The sequence below is a fragment of the Erinaceus europaeus genome, chromosome 9 (assembly GCF_950295315.1).
Source record: "Erinaceus europaeus chromosome 9, mEriEur2.1, whole genome shotgun sequence".
Taxonomy (NCBI): domain Eukaryota; kingdom Metazoa; phylum Chordata; class Mammalia; order Eulipotyphla; family Erinaceidae; genus Erinaceus; species Erinaceus europaeus.
The window spans coordinates 102,092,598-102,116,012 of NC_080170.1; the positions used below are offsets into that span (position 1 = coordinate 102,092,598).

Below are 23,415 nucleotides of genomic sequence, written 5' to 3' on the forward strand. Positions count from 1 at the left end.
GAGCAACCTTCCACTATGGAAGGAAAACATGCTGACTTGTAGACATATCCTTACTAGTACTGTATGTATTCCTGATGGGATAGGAGGCTTGCTTTACTGTGTAAATGCATTAGACTCTGGAGTAAAAAAATGTTTCAGTCTGCTCAAATCTTTTTTATTTTTATTCTCTTTATTTTTAATTTATTAGACAGAGATAGCCAGAAATCGAGAGGGAAGGGGGTGATAGGAACAGAGACAGAGAGATACCTGCAGCACTGCTTCACCACTTGTGAAGCTTTCCCCACACAGGTGGGGACCAGGGTCTTGAACCCAGGTCCTTGCACATTGTAACATGCACTAAACCAGGTGAGCTATCATCCAGCTCCTCCCATTTTGCAACTTATCAAATATTTAAGTATATAATAAGCATTTGAACTAAAAGAATTTATGGCTCGGAGCTGGAGTAGCAAAGTAAGAATTAGAGAAGAATGAAGTTTTTAGTCCAAATTGATTTACTCAGAGAATAGCATTCATGCTTCCCAGTTGTTTGGTGTATCTATTAAAAGTCTTAACATTAGGAAGTTAGGCGGTAGTGCGGCGGGTTAAGCACATGTGGCGCCAAGCGCAAGGACTGGCTTAAGGAAGCCTGCAGGTGTCTATCTTTCTCCCCCCCTCTCTGTCTTCCCTTCTCTCGATTTCTCTCTGTCCTATCCAACAACAAACGACATCAACAACAATAATAATAACTACAACAATAAAAAACAAGGGCAAGGGAGTCAGGCAGTGGGTTAAGCGCAAGGACAAGCGTAAGGATCTGGGTTTGAGCCGCCAGCTCCCCACCGGCAGGGGAGTCATTTCACAGGCAATGAAGCAGGTCTGCAAGTGTCTGTCTTTCTCTCCCTTTTGTCTTCCCCTCCTCTCTCGGTTTCTCTCTGTCCTGTCTAACAACGATGACATCAGTAATAATTACTACAGCAATGAAAAACAACAAGGGCAACAAAAGGGAAAATAAATAAATATTATAATAATAGTAAAACAAATATTTAAAAAAACAAGGGCAACAAAAAAGAAAAAATAAATATTTTTTAAAAGCAGCATAGTTGGCTCCCCACCTGCAGGGGAGTCGCTTCACAGGCGGTGAAGCAGGTCTGCAGGTGTCTATCTTTCTTTTTTTTTTTTTTTAATTTTTTTCTATGTTTATTTTTTTATTTATTTATTCCCTTTTGTTGCCCTTGTTGTTTTATTGTTGTTGTTGTCGTTGTTGGATAGGACAGAGAGAAATGGAGAGAGGAGGGGAAGACAGAGAGGAGGAGAGAAAGACAGACACCTGCAGACCTGCTTCACTGCCTGTGCAGCGACTCCCCTGCAGGTGGGGAGCCGGGGTTCGAACCGGGATCCTTATGCCGGTCCTTGTGCTTTGCGCCACCTGCGCTTAACCAGGTGTCTATCTTTCTCTCCTCCTCTCTGCCTTCCCCTCCTCTCTCCATTTCTCTCTGTCCTATCCAACAACGACGACAACAACAATAATAACTACAACAATAAAACAACAAGGGCAACAAAAGGGAATAAATAAATAAAATAAAATATTTTTTTAAAAAAGCAGCATAGTTATACATGTGTCATGTTCAAAGACTGTTTTGATAATTTATAATTATTCTAACCATGGAGATGTTTTTCTGGAGCAATAAAATCCAAGTCTAGTTGCAGGGACACTTAAACTTTTTTTTTTTTTAAAGATTTTATTTATTTATTAATGAGAAAGATAGGAGGAGAGAGAAAGAACCAGACATCACTCTGGCACATGTGCTGCTGGGGATTGAACTCAGGACCTCATGTTTGAGTGTCCAAAGCTTTATCACTGTACCACTTCCCAGACCACTAAACTTGCTTTTTTTTTTAAGGAGTGATTTTTTTTTTTTTTTTTAATGCCTGGCTCTTCATAAGAATGATGAACTTGTTGAATTTTTTTTAAAGCTTGTGAATATCCTCTTTTGCTTTTTAAAAAATATTTATTCCCTTTTGTTGCCTTTGTTGTTTTACTGTTGTAGTTATTATTGTTGTTGTTGTTGATGTCATTGTTGTTGGATAAGACAGAGAGAAATGGAGAGAGGAAGGGAAGACAGAGGGCGGGGGGAGAAAGACACCTGCAGACCTGTTTCACTGCCTGTGAAGCAACTCTCCTGCAGGTAGGGAGCTGGGGTTTGAACTGGGATCCTTTCGCCGGTCCTTGCGCTACCATCTGACTCCCAGGGATACTAAACTTTTTAGCACAACCCTTGATAGCTATAAAAGTCAAGCTTTTCTCTCAACCTTTGTACCAGCTAATAAGTCTGTACAAATTGACGTTTTTTTATTATTATTACTATTAATGAGAGGTAGGAGGAGAGAGAGAAAGAACCAGATATCACTCTGGTACTTGTGCTGCTGGGGATTGAACTCAGGACCTCATGCTTGAGAATCCAGTGCTTTATCTATTGCACCACCTCCCGGACTAACTGACAAAAATATATATATTCTTTTCATCATGTGACATATATCTGCCTCTGGGCATTTTTTTTAACTCCAGATTGGTATTTTGACATTGAGTCAATAGAAATTTGATTGTTGTGGTTTCTGATAGAGGATTACAGGTGGGATGTGTGTGCCGGGGAGTGAGCCCAAGGTCTTACATAGGAAGCATGTACTCCCACCATTAGGTAATTCCTCCCTTAATTTTTGTTTCAAGTATACTTTTATAGTTTCATTAAGATACAATTGGTATATCTGTTTTAGATACATAATTCATTGATTTTAATAAATATGAGTTCATTAAAATTTAAATTCATTAGCTAGCATATGTAATTCCTGTTTGAATACTGATAGTGTCCTAAAACTCATGACTTAATTCAACTGAAGATGATATGAGTCTAAATGTTTTACTTGCTCTGCCTTATTTTTCTCTTTGACTTTATAGATGTTGTTGTATGTTTTGAATTGTTAACTAATGTTTTGAATTGTTAACTAATGTTTTGAATTGTTAACTTTGTGTTTCATATTTAGAAAAAGATGGCTTTCCTTCCGGAACACCAGCAGTAAGTTTGATATTTCTTGTAGTTTTTGTTCTAGTTTGCCCAGAACAAATCTTATTTTTTTTCTTCTTATTTTCCCTTTTGTTGTCCTTGTTGTTTTATTGTTGTTGTTATTGATGTCGCTGTTGGACAGAGAAATGGAGAGAGGAGGGGAAGACAGACAGGGGGAGAGAAAGATAGACACCTGCAGACCTGCTTCACGCCTGTGAAGTGACTCCCCTGCAGGTGGGGAGCCAGGGACTCAAACCGGGATCCTTATGCCGGTTCTTGTGCTTCACACCACGTAATAAATCTGTTTTTATTTTGCATTTTAAGATAAATCATATTAGAAACAAATATCTAATATGTTTATAATTAGTCACATGTCTAGTTGAGGAAACTCTATTAAATGAATAGAATTTCCTTGATAGACACATTAAAAAGTATGTAAAAATTAGGTACAATAACAAGTCAGATATCAGTTAGCTGGGGGCTGGGTGATGGAGCACCCATTTAAGCGAGCATAGTACTAAGCACAAAGACCCATGCAAGGATCCAGGTTCAAGCCCCCACTCCACCTGCAGGGAGGATGTTTCACAAGTGTTGAAGCAGGTCTGCTAGGTGTCTATCTTTCTCTCTCTCTCTCTCTCTCTCTCTCGCTCTCTCTCTCTCTCTACCTCTCCCTCTCAATTTCTCTCTATCCTATCCAATAAAATGAAAAAAATGGCCACCAGGAGCAGTGGATCCATAGTGCCAGCACCAAGCCCCAGTTATAACCCTGGAGACCAAAAAAAACATGTTAAGTACCTACCTGTCATGCATTTGACATGTAAGAAATTGTGTGAAGCATAATGCTTTTACTCCTAGTCATTACTTTTTCTGGTGAATTTGACTATTTTAAATGACCTCCAATAGCTGACTTACACAAAAGATATTTGTATTTGGTCTAAACAAAATGATTATTTACTTTTAGGGATTGTTTCAATACTCTTTAAAATATTTGGCATTAGTGGTGGCTCACCTGGCTGAGTGTGTATGTTACTATGTTCAAGGTCCCAGGTTCAAACTCGGGCTCTTCATCTTCAAAGGGAAAGCTTCACAAGTGGTGAAGCAATTCTGCAGTGTCTCTCTGTCTCTCCTCTATCTCCCTGTTCCCTCTAGATTTTTCTCTGTCTCTACTATAAATAATAAAACAAAAAACTCATTGAGTTTAAAAAAAAATGATATTGGTAACCTTAGAAATGGCACAGTGACTAGAGCACTGGACTTAGAATCCTGAGGTCCTGTGATCCGGGAAGTTGCACAATGGATAAAGCACTGAACTCTCAAGCATGAGGTCCCGAGTTCAACCCCCGACAGCACATGTACTGGTGTGACGCCTGGTTCTTTCTCTCCTCCTATCATTCTCATTAATAAAGTATTTTAAAAAAAAATCCTGAGGTCCCAAGTTCGATCCCTGAATTATGTTAATTTTTTAAATTTCTTTATTGGGGAATTAATGTTTTACATTCAATAGTACATACAGTAGTTTGTACATGCAGACATTTTCCATATAACAATATAACCCCCACTAGGTCCTCTGAAGGACCTATATTCTCCCCCCACCCACTCCAGTGATCCCTGAATTATATGTGCCAGAGTGATTCATTTTCTCTCTCCTCATTAATGAATAAGTCTTTTAAAACAGTACTTGGTATTTACTGTATATACTTATTATGCAAACTTTTCTTTAACTTTTAGAATCACATTTATTTTTTTAAGTGATTAAATTAGAGCCAGTAAGGCTTTATTATTTTGAAATTAGCTATTAAATACATTTTTTTCAAAAATATTAGAGTGATTGTCTTAATTTTATTTTTTACATTTATTTATTTCCTTTTGTTGCCCTTGTTTTATTGTTGTAGTTATTATTGTTATTGATGTCATCGTTGTTGGATAGGACAGAGAGGAAGGAAAGACAGAGAAGGGGAGAGAAAGACACCTGCAGACCTGCTTCACCGCCTGTGAAGTGACTCCCATGCAAGTGGGGAGCCAGGGGCTCGAACCGGGATCCTTATGCTGGTCCTTGCGCTTTGCGCCACGTGCGCTTAACCCGCTGTGCTACCGCCCGACTCCCTTGATTGTCTTAATTTTAACACTTTCTCATATTTGTCTTATTTTCCTTACTTGGCTCATGTGATAATTTCAGCTAAGCACCAAGGGGTCTGAAACATCAGCCGTTGTAACAGAGGAAGATGATGATGATGAAGCGGCAGTTCCTCCTGTTATTGCCCCAAGACCGGACCATACAAAATCAGTGAGTTTCACTAGTGAATTGGGCTGTGTGTGTGTGTTTTTAAAAAGCAGTATATTTGACTTCCAGTGACTGCTTTTTTTTAAATAAAAAATTTATTTAAAAAAATAAATTTTCAGATTTAAAATACTTTAGTATGGCTCATTATAGCCAGGTGATCCTTACCTAAAGACCATCCATCATAAAACCAACTTTCTGAAAATTAAAATCAGCAACCTGAAAGGTAGCACACTGGATAAAGCATGAGATCCCAAGTAAAATAAAATGCCCCTCTAACAGTTAAAGTACCTTTTTTTCCTTTTAATATTACACCCTCTTGTTAAAAGAACTCAGCTTTCTCTTTTCAACCTCAATGAATACAACTGACTACCTTATCTAAAATTTTACATCTTAGCTTTTACCTAAATTATATATTCTATCTCCTATTTTCACATTTCTCTTAAAACCCAGATATCTTCCTACAGGCTACTGAAAGTGAAATTCCGAACAAGATGGGGGGAAGTATACCAATAAAGACTTTAGATAAAAGCAGAAAACAACAATAATAACAACTACAACAATAAAAGGGGGGCAACAAAAAGGAATCAATTAATTAAATTTTTAAAAAAAATTTAAAAAGCAGAAAAAGTCCTGTTCTTCTGTGTGTGGATACAAGGAAACTTTGGGAAGGTGCTGTGTAGTAGGATGAGATAAGGTAGTGGCACAGTCGTCTGCTGTTGGATCCTTGTTCAGTGATAGAGGGCTATATTTCTTTATCTGCTACAATTGACTGTTTAAAAGAAAGCGTTATGGTTATATTGGTATAAAGATTTTTTTCCCCTTTATTTTTATTTTGACCAGAGCACTCACTGCTCAGCTCTGGTTTATGGGGGAGGGGGAATTTAACCTGGGACTTTGGAGACTCCAGCATGAGAGTCTCTTTGCTTAGCCATTATGCTCTCTACCCCTACCCATTGTGTATAAAGATTTTTTGTGATAACTAACAATAGTGATTTCAACATCAAAGCTTCTTTGCTCTGTTTTTGTAGTAAAGAAAAATACAAGAAATAAATTATTTTCTAACTCCCTTTTGCTTCGCTGTTAGCATATCATTTAGATCTGGTTACACTTAAGTTTTTACTCATAGATTGACTGTTTTGCTTGGCAGAGTTTAGAAACCTATGCGTGCTGTGCATAGAAAGGTCCTTTACACTTGTTCTTCAAAAGTAAATATATTTTCTAAGATAACTCTGAAAACATTATTCTCATTCTTTAGACTAGGTGAAACAACTTGATTTTGCTTAAGAGTCAGCTAAATAGTGTGACAGTGCAAATACCTAAAAATATTTTTCATAAGCTCTCAGTAATGACTTTCTCTCTATAGATCTATACACGGTCTGTAATTGACCCAATTCCTGCACCAGTTGGTGATTCTAATGTTGATAGTGGAGCCAAGTCTTCAGACAAACAGAAGAAGAAGACTAAAATGACAGATGAAGAGATTATGGAAAAATTGAGTATGTTGCCTACATTTTACATTATTCTTAAATTGCTAATGACATTTAAAGCATTTAGTGTATGTCCTGAGAGATAGTTAACCAGAAAGGGCATTTCTGTGACCCGGGCTTATGCCCCAGTGGCACCAGCAAAAGCTCCCGTGCAGTGGTGGTGTCCCACTCTGTGTCCATCTCTCTCTCTCTAAATGAAAAAGAAAATTGGCTCAGGAGTAGTGAAATCACAGAGGTGTGAAGCCTTGACCCAGACCCCAAAATTAAAGGATTTGCTACAGTTGGATTTAAAATAATCATAACTTCTGGGCTTAAGACATAAGAAATAAGTTGTTTATTTGTAGGAGGAATAATTTCAATTAAAATATTTTGTTTTTAAACATCATTGACATGAGAAAAAGAATCAGTGTATCACTCTGATTTGTGATGCCAGAGACTGAACTCGGCCTCATGCTTGCAAGTCTAGTGCTACCTGGGCCCAGTTAAAGTCTTGTGAAGCTCGTTTGTTATTATGTGTTCACTTAGGAGCAGTAATTTTCCTTGAAAAGCCAAATGTAAGACTCACAGAAACTTGATCAAAGGGAATTTGTAGATATTTATGTGCATACCCTTAATTTCTCAAAAGGAGAATTGTTTTTTGCGGAAGGGGTCAGGCTCTGCCACATGCATGATTTCACTGCTGTGGCCACTTACTCATTCAGAGTGAGAGAAAAAGAGATAACATAGCATCAGAGCTTCCTCTAGTGTTACAGCACCTCCCATGTGGTATTGGGGCTTATGCTAGGGTTGTGCACATAGTAAGGCTTATGCCTTGCCTGGTGAACACTCTTTCATGTGTTTGGCATACTTTTTTTCTCTTCTCCCTTCTACCAACTCTAATTAATCTCTGTAAAGTATTGACTATAATTCACCAAGTAAAGGGAGAAGATAGCAGCAATGTTTAGCACAAGTAATTACCTAAATACTTCTAACAAGTATGATCTCAAAAGAGAACAAGGGAAAGTACTGTATCTGTAGTGACTGCAGCCCGGGAAGTTGGGCACCTATGTAATTTTTTTTCTATTGATTTGATTTGATAGGACAGAAAGAAATTGAGATGGGAAGGGGAGATAGAGCCCTGCGGCTCTGCTTCACCAGCTGTGAAGCTGTCCCCTACAGGTGGGAGCCAGGGGCTTGAATCCAGGTCTTTGCACATGGTAATGTGTGCACTCAACTAGGTGTGCCAGAGCCCAGCCCCCCTAAGTTGTGTTGTTTCTATGACTTTCCTTGATATGCCCTTGTCAGCTTTTACCTCAAAGAAATAAAAATGTAATGTCTGTTTCCTTTGTCTTGACTTACTGATTAAAAGAAAATACATTATAGTTTTATGTCTAATGTCCTACTTTAGAGACCTGTTAAAATCTCTGCAATTTATAAGAAGAAATCATAATATCAAAATTAATATACAGTTTTATTATACTTGACTGAACTTTGTGCTTTTGTTTAAAATAGGAACTATTGTAAGCATAGGTGACCCTAAGAAGAAATATACAAGATATGAAAAAATCGGGCAAGGGTAAGTGTTTGTGATTTCATTACTTCAATAATGAGTGCTTCCCCGGTTTGCAGAATGGCAAACTGACACTGAATACTCTATGAATGAATTTTGTAAATGTATAATGCATTTATTTCTAGATAGAGTTAAACAAAAAACAAAAAACTGTACAACCTAGCAAGGATTACACTTTGTTTTCTCTTGTTATTGCCCATCAAATATATTTAGAAGGCAATAAAAGCACTCACTGAAAGAGTATAGATAATGGGGACTAGAAGGTGGCCTACTTGGAAGAGAACACAGGGTGTCATATAAGAGCTTAGGTTCAAGCCCCCCAGTCACCACATGGAACACCTATGGGGAGGATGCTGCAGGAGTAATGGAGCAGATGTGGTATCTCTTGTTCGTTTTTTTTTTTTTTTTAATCTATTCCCTTTTGTTGTCCTTGTTGTTTTATTGCTATAGTTATTATTGTTGTTATTGATGTCATCGTTGCTGGATAGGACAGAGAGAAATCGAGAGGAAAGGAAGACAGAGAGGGAAAGAAAGACACCTGCAGACCTGCTTCACTGCTTGTGAAGCGACTTCCCTGCAGGTGGAGAGCTGGGGACTCGAACTGGGCTCCTTAAAATTTGTGCCACATGCGCTTAACCCATTGTGCTACTGCCAGACTCCCTGGTATCTCTTGTTCTATCTCTGTCTATCTTTCATATCTCTATCTTTCCCTCTCCATCTCTCTTACCCTCTATTTAAAAAAAAAAAACAAAAAACTTGGAGCAGTAGAGTTATACAGGCACTGAGTCACAATGATTGTAAATATAAATAATAAAGATTATAATTAAGTTATACATGCGAGAGTCGGGCAGTAGCTCAGTGAATTAAACGCAAGGACTGGCGGAAGGATCCTGGTTCGAGCCCCGGCTCCCCACCTGCAGGGGAGTCACTTCACAAGTTGTGAAGCAGGTCTGCAGGTGTCTATCTTTCTCTCCCCCTCTCTGTCTTCCCCTACTCTCTCCATTTCTCTCTGTCCTATCCAACAATGATGACATCAGTAACAACAATAACTACAACATTTAAAAAAAGGAGGCAACAAAAGGGGATAAATAAATTTAAAAGTATTTAAAAATATTAAAATAATAAAAAATAATTTATACATGTATGACAAGTTCTGTAAGCAGACTAATAAATGCAGAACTATATGCTGTATTCTTTTTTCTTTGGTAAGAATTTATTATACTTGATCTTAGCCATAAGGCCGAATAGAGGTTTTTATAGCAATTTATTATTTATTTATTTTAATATTTTATTATTAGACAGAGATAGAAATTGAGAGGGGAGGGAGAGAGAGACACACACCTTCAGCCCTGCTTCACTACTCATGAAGCTTTTCCCCTACAGGTGGAAACCAGGGGCTTGAACCTTGTTCCTTGCACACTATGCACTAAACCAGGTGCGCCACTGCCTGACCCCTATGCTGTATTCTTTATCATGTTTTCTACATTTGTGTGTGTGTCTGAAATTAATGGCAGTTTTCTTTTTTTTAAATGCGTCGTGACTTTAAAAAAATTTTTTCATTAACTTTATTTATTGGATAGAGACAGCCAGAAATCGAGAGGGAGGGGATGATAGAGAGACACCTGCAGCACAGCTTCACCACTTGCAAAGCTTTCCCCCGCAGGTGGGGACCGGGGGCTCGAACCTGGGCCCTTGAGCATTGTAACATGCGCTCAACCTGGTGCGCCACCACCTGGCCCCTGTGGCAATTTTACTTTCATCATTTGTTTTAACTTCTGCTCCTTTTAATGTATTATCTTCAGTGTTCTTTAATTCTTTTTCACTCATTCTAAGTATAAAATATGGTTATGTTCCCCCCCCCCCCCAGGGCTTCTGGTACAGTCTTCACTGCTACTGATGTGGCATTGGGACAAGAGGTAACTGCTTTCTCGTACTTCTGGGTGATGCTTTCAGCATAGAAGAAAAACTCTGTACGCAGCTTGAAATGAAAAGAGGATTGTATTCCTAGCACTGGCCTGACCTTAGGTCAGTTAATCAGCTTCAAGAGAAATATCAGAAATATTTAGACTGATATATAGAACACAGCATATATGCAGTATGGTTATAAAAATACTGCCTGTAAGTTATAATCTTATATATGTTTAACAAATCATTAATAGATTAGTGTCAGAAAAACTGAAAACTAATTTTCTAAGTGAATTAGAAAATATTCTGGTTTTTTAAAAATTGTTTTTCACAATCTTTATCGCAGGTTGCTATCAAACAGATTAATTTACAGAAGCAGCCGAAGAAGGAATTGATCATTAATGAGATCCTGGTAATGAAAGAATTAAAGAATCCCAATATAGTTAACTTCTTGGACAGGTAATTACAACTGTTTTTTTTAAACACTAGAAAATATGTGGTTTTCTTATTTTCATACTAATTTGTTTAAAATTGGAAAGATTGCTACATTTTTAGATTTTACCCCTCATGTTCATAGTGCAGTGATATAACGTAAGCTTTGAATTCAGTTCTTTTTTTTTTTTTAATCTTTATTTATCGGATAGAAGAGACAGCCAGAAATCAAGAGGGGTAGGAAGAGAGACACCTGCAGACCTGCTTCACTGCCTGTGAAGCAACCCCCCTACAGGTGGGGACCGGGGTCTCGAACCTGGGTCCTTACGCATTGTAATACACATGCTCAACCTGGTGCGCCACCACCCGGCCCCAGAAATCAGTTATTCTTGACTTCAGATCCTGCTTTTATTATTTACTAGCTGTGAGACCTTGGATAAGTTACTTAGCCCTTCCAGACCTCTGTTTTTTTGTTTTGTTTTGTTTTGTTTTGTTTTTTTGGTGTTTTTTTTATGTGTATACAAAACAAATAATTCCTACTATATTACTTTAGCTGACCTATATATACACTCAAGTAACAGTTGTGAGCAAGCTTTAAAGTAACTCAAGAAAGTCAAAAGACCCTTATAGTTATTTTTCTTTGATTTTTTTTTTTTTTTTTTTACCAGAGCACTGCTCAGCTCTGGCTTATGGTGGTACAGGGGATTGAACCTGGGATTTCAGAGCCTCAGACATGAGAGTCTCTTTGCATAACCATTATGCTATTTCCCCCCATCCTTTTTCTGTGTTTTTGCATAGCACCTTTCTGGTTTTGTTAGAGGGCCTAGTCTTTGGGGAAAAAAAATTTAATACTTCTTTATTAAAATTTAATACTTAAATACTATTTATTTATTAATGAGGAAAGATAGGAAGAGAGAGAACCAGATACCACTCTGATCCATGTGCTGCTGGGGATTGAACTCTAGACCTCATGCTTGAGAGTCCAGTGCTTTATCCACTGCGCCTTGTCCTGGACCACTGGAAAAAAATTTTTTTTAAACATGAGGTGTGCATTGAAAAGGAAAAGTATAAGGAGCCAGGTGGTGGCAGGCCTGGTTAACTAAGCACACACGTTACAGTGCGCAAGGGCCCGGGTTTAAACCTCGGATCCTCATCTTCAGGCAGGGGACACTTCACAAGTGGTGAAGAGCAGTGCTGTAGGTCTCTCTGCCTCTCATTTTTATTATCTTTATTTATCAGATGCAGACAGCCAGAAATTGAGAGGGTAGAGAGGGAGGAGAAAAAGAGAAATACCTGCAACACTGCTTCAACACTAGCGAAGTTTTTCCTCTACAGGTAGAGACTAGGGGCTCAAACCCTGGTCCTTGTGTACTATAGTATGTGCACTCAACCAGGTGCACACCACTCAGCCCCAAAAACTATTAAAAAAGAAAAGGAAAGGAAAAATATGAGCCTATGTTTTGTTTTTCAGTTACTTGGTGGGAGATGAATTGTTTGTGGTAATGGAGTATCTTGCTGGAGGATCACTTACTGATGTTGTAACAGAAACCTGCATGGATGAAGCACAGATTGCTGCTGTATGCAGAGAGGTGAGTTTGCTTCCTTTTTGATGAGGCATAATGGTGTGAGGTTAGTAGTAGGCTAACAAAAGGGAAAGTCTTTCTATACAGGTAAATTTTATTGTCTGAGATACTTTCTCCATAAACATTCTCTGTAAGTTATCTTCAGTCCATCTTCCTATATAAGAGTTTTCAAACCTCTTTGTTTTTCATGCATAGGATAATTCTGAAGTAAAGCATAGATTCTTAGATTCTTTAAGGACTGACTCACAGGCAGATTTCAGTGGGTGATTATCATCATCCAAACAGAATACTTTGAATTTTTATGCCACTGAAATTACACCACAAGGGTGCTTAGGTGGTGGCATACCGGGTTGAGTGTGCACATTACCATCCGCACGGACCTGAGTTCAAGCTTCCACTCCCCACCTGCACGGGGAATGTTTCATGAGTGGTAAAGCAGGTTTTCAGGTCTCTCTGTCTCCCCATTCTCCCCTCTGCCATTCTCTCTCTTCTCAGCTTCTGCTCTATCAGATAAAATAGAAAGGGAAATAAATGACCACCAGGAGTGGTGGATTCTTAATACTGGCCCCGAGGTCCGACCCTGTGGCAATAAAGAAGGCGAGGGATGGAGGGAGGAGAAATTACACCACAAACCTCAGATGGAAGGATGCATGCTCTCATTAAGTTTTAATCAGGTTGTGGTTTCAGTGGATCTTAGGTGAGTAAACAGGTTGTTTCTTGATATTTATTAGTGAATCCTTAGAACCATTCTTTGCTTCAGCCAGTAGAATTCTGCTAAATTACCTAAGTCTGTGCTAAAAGAAAGCCTTCCTGGGAGTCGGGCGGTGGCGCAGTGGGTTAAGCGCATGTGGCCCAAAGCGCAAGGACCAGCATAAGGATCCTGGTTCGAGCCCCCGGCTCCCCACCTGCAGGGGAGTTGCTTCACAAACGGTGAAGCAGGTCTGCAGGTGTCTATCTTTCTCTCCCCTCTCTCTCTGTCTTCCCGTCCTCTCTCCATCTCTCTCTGTCCTATCCAACAACAAAGCAATAATAACCGCAACGAGACTGCAACAACTAGGGCAACAAAAAGGGGGAAAAATGGCCTCCAGGAGTGGTGGATTCATGGTGCAGTGTTGGGTAGTTGCCATCTCCCCCTGGCTTCTTCTTATCCATATGCCTATATAGGGATTTACTGATCCAAAGGTTTGGTCTATTTACATAAATCACTTTTACATAAAGCACTCCAGGGCATTGGTGGTTCAGTTATAGGATTCTCGCCTGTTCCGCCCCCTCCTTGTCACACTCTGATTTTCACCAGTCACTTTTCTCTCCACCCTCTCTATATCACATCCTGTTTCCACCCTACTTGGAGAGTATAAAAACAGCTGCTCTTCTGATTAAAGACACTTGGAAATTGCTTTCCGGCTCCGAGAGTTCCAGAGTGTATCTCCTGCGGAAGTTGGTGCAGCACGCGTTCCTGATCCCTCTCCCACACAGCAGCCTAGATCAGCTCCAGTTGAGTTCTCTCCAACCCAGAGAGCACTAGCTCGGGAAGAAGTACCCTCAGGCTATCCCGGCAGTGCAGTCACCGAGCCCAGCAATAACCCTGGAGGAAAAAAGAAAAAAAAAAGCCTTCCTTTTTTCATCTTTTTCTGCAGATTAAACTTAAATTAATGGATGATCCATTGTCACTGAAACTACTTCTAAATTCTTAGAGTCATTGTCACAAAGGACAAATTTATACAAAGTTCTTAAGATTTGTGCTTCCTGTAATTTGATTTTTCTTTCTTTATCGGGGGTTTAATAGGTTATAGGCCAGTTGTTGACCACGAGTGCACTCTCATCTCCCTGTGATAGGTGTCTGCAAAACACTGTCATCCCCAACTTAGGTCTTTCTCCACCATCATGCACCAGGACCCCAAATTTTACCCCACCCCATCTCACTCCATTCCTCTCTTTCCCCTGAGTCCTTTGCTTTGGTGCAGTACACTAAACATAGTCCAAGTGATAGGTAAGTACATCCTAAATTCTGTTCGTGTAAGAAAGGTACATATGATGTTTTCCTTTTTCAGCATTTGTAAATTTTCTTTGACACTTTCCATTTTGGGGAAGGGAGGTGTGGCACTCCCAGTTGAGCGCACACATTACCGTATATAAGGAAGGATCTGGGCTAAGGCCCCTGTAAGAGGGAAGCTTCACAAGTGGTGAAGCAGGGCCACAAGTGTTTCTCTTTCTCTAAATCTTCTTCTCTCTTCTCTTTCCCTCTTTTTCTCTTCCTCTCTCACTCCCCTTCCACTTCATTTTTTATCTGTCCTATTAAGGGGGGAAAAAAAAAAGATAAAAGTGGCTTCCAGGTAGTGGTAGTGCAGGTACTAAGTCCCAACAGTTACCCTAGTGACAATAAACTAAATTTTTAAATTAATTTTTGGTTAACAATTGTATATCATCAGAGAGACACATTTTCTTCAGTTGTTTTAAGAAGGAAGAAAGCAAGCAAGACCTCTTAATAGCTAAAAATATGATAACTGGGTAGTTGGGCGGTAGCGCAGCAGGTTAAGTGCACATGGCGCAAAGCACAAGGACCAGCATAAGGATCCCGGTTCAAGTCCCCAGCTCCCCACCTGCAGGGGTGTCGCTTCACAGGCAGTGAAGCAGGTCTGCAGGTGTCTTTCTCTCCCCCTCTCTGTCTTTCCCTCCTCTCTCCATTTCTCTCTGTCCTATCCAACAATGACGACATAAACAACAATAACTATAATAAAACAACAAGGGCAACAAAAGGGAATAAATAAATATTTTTAAAAATATGATAAGTGAACAAAATGATAACATAGTGCTGATTAAAAACAAGAATTTAGGGAGCTGGGTGATAGCACAGTGGGTTAAGCGCATGTGGCGCAAAGTGCAAGCACTGGCGTAAGGATCAAGCCCCCGGCTCCCCGCCTGCAGGGGAGTCGCTTCACAGGCAGTGAGGCAGGTCTGCAGGTGTCTGTATCTTCTCTCCCCGTCTCTGTCTTCCCCTCCTGTCTACATTTCTCTCTGTCCTATCCAACGACAGCAACAATAATAACTATAACAATAAACAACAGGGGCAACAAAAGGGAAATAAATATTTAAAAAAACAAGAATTTACTAGAATTTAGTTTCTTATTCTAACAGTTGTTTTCATACCTATCTAGAATTTATTTTAGGAGTTCTTGTAATTGTAATAAATTTGTATTTGTGTAAGATTTTTAAGTAACTCTTAAGTGCTTGGTAAATAATGAGGTAATGCATAGTTTCTTTTTTCCTTGGATAAATAGGCTATTTTGGATGAGATTTTAACTTGTTAATGATGATGATGTATATAGTCTGATGGAGCAAGAAACAAAAAATTTTTTTTGAAGTTTACAGTTTATACTTTGAGTATAAACATAGGGGCAAGCAAGTTTAAAAAATCTAATCTTGTTCTGCTACTTAAAGAAATAGGAGTTTTCTCTTACTTTGCACTCCATTCTTTCTAGAACATGGTATAAGGAAAGTTACTCTTTAATTGTTGATGGTTAGCTTGTGGATAAAGCATTTTATCTGATGTTTTTTAAATTTTTATATTTATTCCCTTTTGTTTTCCTTATTGTTTTATTGTTGTAGTTATTACTGATGTCGTTGTTGTTGGATAGGACAGAGAGAAATGGAGAGAGGAGGGGAAGACAGAGAGGGGGAGAGAAAGACAGACACCTGCAGACCTGCTTCACCGCCTGTGAAGTGACTCCCCTGCAGGGGGGAAGCCGGGGCTTAATTCCGGATCCTGCGCTTTGCGCCACCTGCGCTTAAGCCACTGTGCTACCACCCGACTCCCTTTTATCTGATTTTTAAAATGATTTTATCTACTTATTTTCAAATGTTTTATTTAGTTTATTTTAATGAGAAAGAGTAGGTACAGAGGGAAAGATACTGAGAGAGAGAGAAAGAGACCAGAACAGTGCTCAGTTCTGGCATATGGCAGGGCTGGGGATTGAAGCTGGGACCTCAGAGCCTCAGGCTTCACAGGCTTTCGCATAACCATTGTGCTTTCTCCCCAGCCCTTTAATCATTTATTTACTCATGAAGAAGATAGGAGGAAAGGCAAAGAAAGAACCAGCTGTCACTCTGGTACATGTGCTACAGGGGACTGAACTCAGGACCTCAGTCTTAAGAGTCCAGTGCTTTATCCACTGTGCCACCTCCAGGACCACTGGATAGAGCATTTTTAAAAGATATTTTATCATTTATTCTTTTAATGAAAGATGCATGGGGGGGGGATAGAGTACTATTCAGCTTTGATGGTGATGTTGGGGATTGGACCTGGGAGCTGAGCATCAGGCAAGAAAGTCTTGCATAAGCATTATGCTGTCTCCCCAGCCTGTGGATAGAGCTTTATGTAAAATTCACCATTACAAAAATAAATAAATAAATAAATAAATAAATAAATAAATAAATAAATCATCTTAAACCATATTGATGGACAACTACACAGAACAAGACCTCTGCAAAGGTCTTACCATTTTTTAGTGACTTACATTGACTAGATTTCTGAGTATCTTAGATTCAAATGGTAATGATCATAAGTGTGTTGTTTACTGTTGAAATGATTTCCAACAAGGATTATACATGTTTACCAAATGTTGCACAACTTTAGACAAGAAATTATGTAGACCTTATTTTATAAATGAGAACATTTAACTAAGTGATAGTTTTAGGGTTTCAAATACTCACTAGCAAAGGTAGGACTAACTAAGACAATAATTGCTCTGGGTAAGAGTAGTAAATAGAGTTATCTAACTTATATATCTAATTTCCATAACTTTTAATATGAAAGGGATTTTTTCCTTTGTAAATATCAGAGGTCTTCTACTGTATGTAACTTTTTAAAATTTTTATTTATTGGATAGAGACAGCCAGAAATCAAGGTGGTAGGGGGAGATAGACAGAGAGACACTTGTAGCCCTTCTTCACCACTTGGGAAGCTTTTCCCCTGCAGGTGGGGACTAGGGCCTTGAACCCAGGTCCTTGTGCATTATAACATTTTCACTCAATCAAGTGCACCACCACCCAGCCTGGTCTTCCTCTGTATGTATCAGCATCACTGAGAGTATAATACTCTACACAGGCACCTCATTGACAGATGTTTTCTTTCTGTTCAGTGTTTACAGGCATTGGAGTTTTTGCACGCTAATCAAGTGATCCACAGAGATATCAAAAGTGACAATGTGCTTTTAGGAATGGAAGGATCGGTTAAACTTAGTGAGTAACAAATGAACAAATAACATGTGTATGTTACTTATTATGACTTTCTGACTTGTTGACAAATAAAACCTGCCTATTAATGTGATGACATGGAAGGGCAAAGATAATAGTTGTAATATTAATATACATTTGGCAGGGGAAATAGCATAAAAGTTATGCAGACAGACTCATGCCTGAGGCTCCTAGGTCCCAGGTTCAATCTCCCACACCACCATAAACCAGAGCTAAGCAGTGCTCTGGATAAAAAAAAAAGTGTGTGTGTGTGTGTGTGTGTGTGTGTGTGTGTGTGTGTGTATATATATATATATATATATATATATATATATACACACACACACACACACACACACTCAACTAAGGAGCAGATTTGTTACTACTTTCTGAATTATTGGAGACAAACCACTTGTCTTTGTGTCCATTAGTTCATTTGTTGATGAGGAAAATAATATCTATCTCAATGTATCTGGGGATTATATTGTAAAGTACTAAGAAATAGTACTTAGGACTATTTAATATTAGTGTCATATTCTTACTGGAAGGCAAGGTAGAAAAAATAAAATCATAAAATGCATGTTTAGTACTATACTTTATTGGTAACTGTTAAGTTCATATTCCCTCTCTACAGGAACCCTTGTATTTCAAGTCTGCTATCAACACATTTAATTCTTAAAAAACTTAATAATTTGCCACTCTGCTCATGAAAATTAAATGTAAACAAGTAAGAGCTTGTAACATAGCAAAATATTTGTAACACATTCTAAATTTGTTATTAAAAATGAGAGGCCAACACAGTGAAGGAACTTTCAGCACTGTGATTTCTTTCCCCCTCTTTTCCATTCCATCTGACTCTATCTAAAAATGTCAGCCCAGAGCTGTGAAGCCCTAATATAACAAAACAAACAAACAAAAGCCTGAATACGCAGGGTAAGTCATCTAAAGGGAATTCTTGATTAGAAACCATCCATGGACACTTTTAACTCCAGATGTTTTGTTTTGTTTTGTTTTATAGCTGACTTTGGTTTCTGTGCCCAGATCACCCCTGAGCAGAGCAAGCGAAGTACCATGGTTGGGACGCCATACTGGATGGCACCAGAGGTGGTTACACGGAAAGCTTATGGCCCTAAAGTAGACATATGGTCTCTTGGTATCATGGCTATTGAGATGGTAGAAGGAGAGCCTCCATACCTCAATGAAAATCCCTTGAGGGTAAGGCCTGTTGGATGCATATAGAAAACCCTATATCTTGGTCCAGGAGATGGTGCAGTGGATAAAGCATCAAATCCTCAAGCATGAGATCCCGAGTTCAATCCCCGGCAGCACATATACACCAGAGGGATGTCTGGTTCTTCCTCTCTCTCTCCCTATCTTTCTGGTTAATAAATAAAGTCTTTAAAAAAGGGGGGGGGGGAGTTAGGTGGTAGCGCAGCGGGTTAAGCGCAGGTGGCGCAAAGCACAAAGACCAATGTAAGGATCCCGGTTTGAGCCCCCGGCTCCCCACCTGCAGGGGACTCGCTTCACAAGTGGTGAAGCAGGTCTGCAGGTGTCTTTCTCACCCCTCCCTGTCTTCCCCATCTCTCTCCATTTCTCTCTGTCCTATCCAACAACAATGACATCAATAATAACTACAACAATAAAACAACAAGGACAACAAAAGGGAATAAGTAAATAAATATTTAAAAATTTAATTAAAAAAATAAAAATCCTGGACGGTGATAGCGCAGCGGGTTAAGTGTACTAGGTGAAAAGAAAACCCTATATCTATGATGGAAGCTTTGTTTTTTTCTTTTAATTTTTTTTTTTCATTTTCCCATTTTATTTTAATAAGAGAAACAAATATAAATAGAGAAAAACAGGTAAACAGAGAGAGAGGGAGGCCCCAGAGCACTGCTCAGCTCTGGCTTATGCTGGTGCTGGAAATTAAACATGGACAATTTTTATTTATTTTAATGAGAGATATACAGAGAGAAAGAGTAGAGCACTGCTTAGCTCTGGCTTATGATGGTGCTAAGGATTGAACATGGGACTTCAGAGACTCAGGCACAAGAGTTTTTTTTTTTTTTTTTTTTTTTTGCATAACCATGCTGTCTCCCCAGCAGGAAGCTTTTTTTTTTAAATCAGGAAAAAGTGTTTTTCCTTAAAACATTTTATTTAGAACCTGTTTATACCAGGTACAGGCTGAGAATTCAGGATACATAGTTGATTAAGAAAAATACTTGTGTCTTTGTTCTGTTTATAATAAAAATAATTGATTTCAGGGTTTAGTTGATGTGCTAGTTAGAATTTTGCAACTTAATGAGATTTATTGCTTCCAATTTTGTACATAAGTAATACTTTTCTCACTGTTTCACAAAAGTAAGACATCCTTAAGTAAACACCTTCAAGTTACCAATTTTGAACCTTGACCTCTGCACTTCTATTATAGTGCTGAGTGGTGGCACATCTCATCTGGTTGAGTCCACATTACACTGCACAAGGACCTGGGTTCAAGCCCCCAATTTGCCTTTACAGGGGTCAAGCTTTGTGAGTGTTGAAACAGTGTTGTACAAGTCTGTCTGTCTCCCGCTCACTTCACTCCCAACTTCTGTTTCTTTTCTTCCTTCCTTCCTTCCTTCCTTTTTTTTGATAGGACAGAGAGAAATTTAGAGGGAGGATAGAGAGGGAGCAAAACAGAGACACCTTCAGCCCTGTTTCGCCACTTGTGAAATTTCCCCTCTGCAGGTAGGGACTGGGGATTTGAACCCAGGTCCTTGTGCACTATAATGTGTATACTTAACCAAGTGCAACACTACCTGGTCCTAGTTTCTCTGGTTCTATTCAATAAATAAAAATAAATGTATCTCCTAGATACAAAGAGGGTTAAACAAGGTCATGTTTGTAAGACAGCATATGAGGCCAGCAGTGCTCTGATCTGTCTCACCTTTTAAATATTTTATTTTTGATGAATGAGATAAAAAGAGAAAAATATGCAGAGAGAGACTAGAGTGAGACCAGAGCATTGATCAGCACTGGTTTATGTTGGTGCTGGGGATTGAACCTAAGAGCTCAGAGCCTTTGGCATAAGAGCTATTTGCATGACCAATATGCTATCTCCTCAGCCCAAATAAACCAGTTTTTATAAAAGAGAGAGCCATGCACTCTACCAAGTTAGTTATCTCTGGGCCTGCATAAAATAATATTCAGCCATGAAAATAACTTTGTAGATGTAATTTGTTGTTAGTACCGTCAGGCCAGGATATAACCTATTCTCTGTGTGTGTGTGTGTGTGTGTGTGTGTGTGTGTGTTGTTGTTGTTGTTCTTGTTATTGTTTTCTTGAAAGACTTCTTAACGCACTCAGGTTCACAGCAAAATGTAAAGGAAGATACAGAGCTTCTCCCTCCCATATACTACACCCCCACCCCCACCCCCCATTATCAGTATCCTTCACCACAGGATTAGTTACAGTCACAGTAGCTACAGCTGAGACATCATTACTACCCAGAGCCCATCATTTGCAATAGAGTTTTCTCTCGGTGATTTTTTAATACATTTCATAGGGTTGGGTAAATGTGTAATGAATAATGTGGATCCATCGTTATAGTATCTTACAGAGTATTTTTACTGCTCTGACTATCCTCTGTGCTGCATCTATTAGTCTATAGCTGTATAGTGTGACTAGAGGCAGTACACTTGGGAGACTTGTCTACACCACTTGTTCTGACCTATGAACAACTGGATGATTGATAGTCTGACACATAAGAAGAAAAGGGAAAAAAATAGCAACTGGGTATAGTGCAGGACTTGCATCTAGAAGATCCTGAGTTTGATCCCTAACACAGAATTTGCCAGAGTGATGTTGTGCCTCTCATTCTCACTGATATAGAAATCTTTTAAAATATTTTTTTTTACTTATTTTTTAAAAATTTATTTATTTTCCCTTTTTGTTGGCCTTGCTGTTTTTTATTGTTGTTGTAGTAATTGTTGTTATTGATGTCATCGTTGTTGGCTAGGACAGAGAGAAATGGAGAGAGGAAGGGAAGACAGAGAGGGGGAGAAAAAGACAGACAGACACCTGCAGACCTGCTTCACTGCCTGTGAAGTGACTCCCCTGCAGGTAGGGAGCTGGGGCCTCGAAACGGGATCCTTACGCCCGTCCTTGTGCATTTCACAAGTGGTGAAGCAAGTCTCCCTTGTTGTCTCCCCTCCTTCTTTGTTTCTCTCTGTCCTATCCAACAAAATGGAAAAAAATGTTTGCCAAGAGTAGTGGATTCGTAGCCCCAGCAATAACTCTGAAGACAAAAAAAAAAAAAAAAAAAGATAATTTATAATAAATTAAGACCAAGGGCTAGGGTAGATAGCATAATGGTTATGTAAAGAAATAAGACCAACAATTGGGGACTCAAGAGATAGCTCACTATACATGGCTCCTGCCTTGCCATGTGTGTCCCAGGTTTGAAACTTGGTACTATAACAAACTGTGGTACTGTAGGGTGTCCCCCCACACCCTATAGTCCCCCATTTCTCTGTGGATGGAAAAGCAGCCCAGAAGTGGTAAACTGAAAGAGGCCCAAGTCCTATAGGAAACAAGCAAAATAACTAAATTGCTATGCTAAAATAAAATAATGTTTTGAAAAAAAAATAAAAGTTACATAAATTCCTTTTTCTTTTTGTAATTATCTTTACTTATTGGATAGAGACAGCCAGAAATCGAGAGGGAAGAAGGAGCTAGAGAGGGAGAGAGACAGAGACACACCTGCAGCAGCACTGCATTACTATTTGCAAAGCTTTCCCCCCCTGTAGGTGGGAACCAGGGGGCCCAAACCTGGGTCCCTGTGCATTGTAACATGCACCTAACCAGGTGTGCCACCCCCCCGGCCCCAGTACATAAATTCTTCTTTGTTTGTTTGTTTGTTTGTTTTCTCTTTTGTTGCCTTTGTTGTTTTTTTTTATATTATTCCCTTTTGTTGGCCTTGTTATATTGTAGTTATTATTGATATCGTTGTTGTTGAATAGGACAGAGAGAAATGGAGAGAGAAGGGGAAGACAGAGGGGGAGAGAAAGATAGACACCTGCAGACCTGCTTCACCGCTTGTGAAGTGAGTCCCCTGCAGGTGGGGAGCCGGGGGCTTGAACCGGGATCCTTAAGCCGGTCCTTGTGTTTCATGCACTTACCCCGCTGCGCTACCACCCGACTCCCACATAAATTCTTTAGAGTGCTTTCCCGCTTTGTCAAACTACCAACCATAAGTATGTCAAAGGTGTTCTTCTTCTTTTAGGCCTTGTACCTGATAGCAACTAATGGAACTCCAGAACTTCAGAATCCAGAGAAACTTTCGCCAATATTTCGGGATTTCTTAAATCGATGTTTGGAGATGGATGTGGAGAAGAGGGGCTCAGCCAAAGAATTGTTACAGGTGATTTTGGAAGTGTTGCTTTTGAGTATCCAGCAGAAAGTTTACATAGGGCTGGTAGCTACATTTTACTATTCAGTCATCACCAGCAGCATGTTTAGGATTTCGTCTACTAGGCATGAAATACCCAGAGTAGCATAATAAATATATTAATTTGGACATGGTTTATCAGTTTTCAGATCAGTTCATTGCTAATCTGTATAACAGATTTTTTTAATTTACTATTGGACAGAGACAGAGAGAAACTGAGAGGGGAGGGGAAGATGGAGAGGGAAAGAGACAGGAAGACACCTACAGCACTGCCTCACCACTTAGGAAACTTTCCCCCTACAAGTGGGGACCAGGTGTTTGAACCTGGGTCCTTACACATTGTAAAGTGTACACTTAACTAACTGTGCTACTACCTGGCCCCCTGGATAACAGATTTTTACATTAGAAAACAAAAAAAACTACACTTTTAATTTTAAAGTAGCATATTGGTTATATTGATTCTATATAGATATTGAAATAA

General features: G+C 39.1%; 1 protein-coding gene and 1 pseudogene across 1 annotated transcript in view; both read left to right on the top strand.

Moving 5' to 3' along the window:
* PAK2 (p21 (RAC1) activated kinase 2) overlaps positions 1 to 23,415 on the top strand; it is a 61,673-nt gene that overhangs the window by 34,493 nt on the left and 3,765 nt on the right. The window contains exons 5-14 of the mRNA XM_016185722.2: positions 3,019 to 3,050; positions 5,215 to 5,322; positions 6,683 to 6,815; positions 8,298 to 8,361; positions 10,223 to 10,271; positions 10,607 to 10,719; positions 12,164 to 12,281; positions 17,414 to 17,513; positions 18,526 to 18,722; positions 22,770 to 22,907. Of these exons, the coding sequence (XP_016041208.1) occupies positions 3,019 to 3,050; positions 5,215 to 5,322; positions 6,683 to 6,815; positions 8,298 to 8,361; positions 10,223 to 10,271; positions 10,607 to 10,719; positions 12,164 to 12,281; positions 17,414 to 17,513; positions 18,526 to 18,722; positions 22,770 to 22,907 (1,052 nt within the window). The remainder of the gene's footprint in view (positions 1 to 3,018; positions 3,051 to 5,214; positions 5,323 to 6,682; positions 6,816 to 8,297; positions 8,362 to 10,222; positions 10,272 to 10,606; positions 10,720 to 12,163; positions 12,282 to 17,413; positions 17,514 to 18,525; positions 18,723 to 22,769; positions 22,908 to 23,415) is intronic.
* On the top strand, positions 21,134 to 21,249 carry LOC132540646 (small nucleolar RNA SNORA17; annotated as a pseudogene).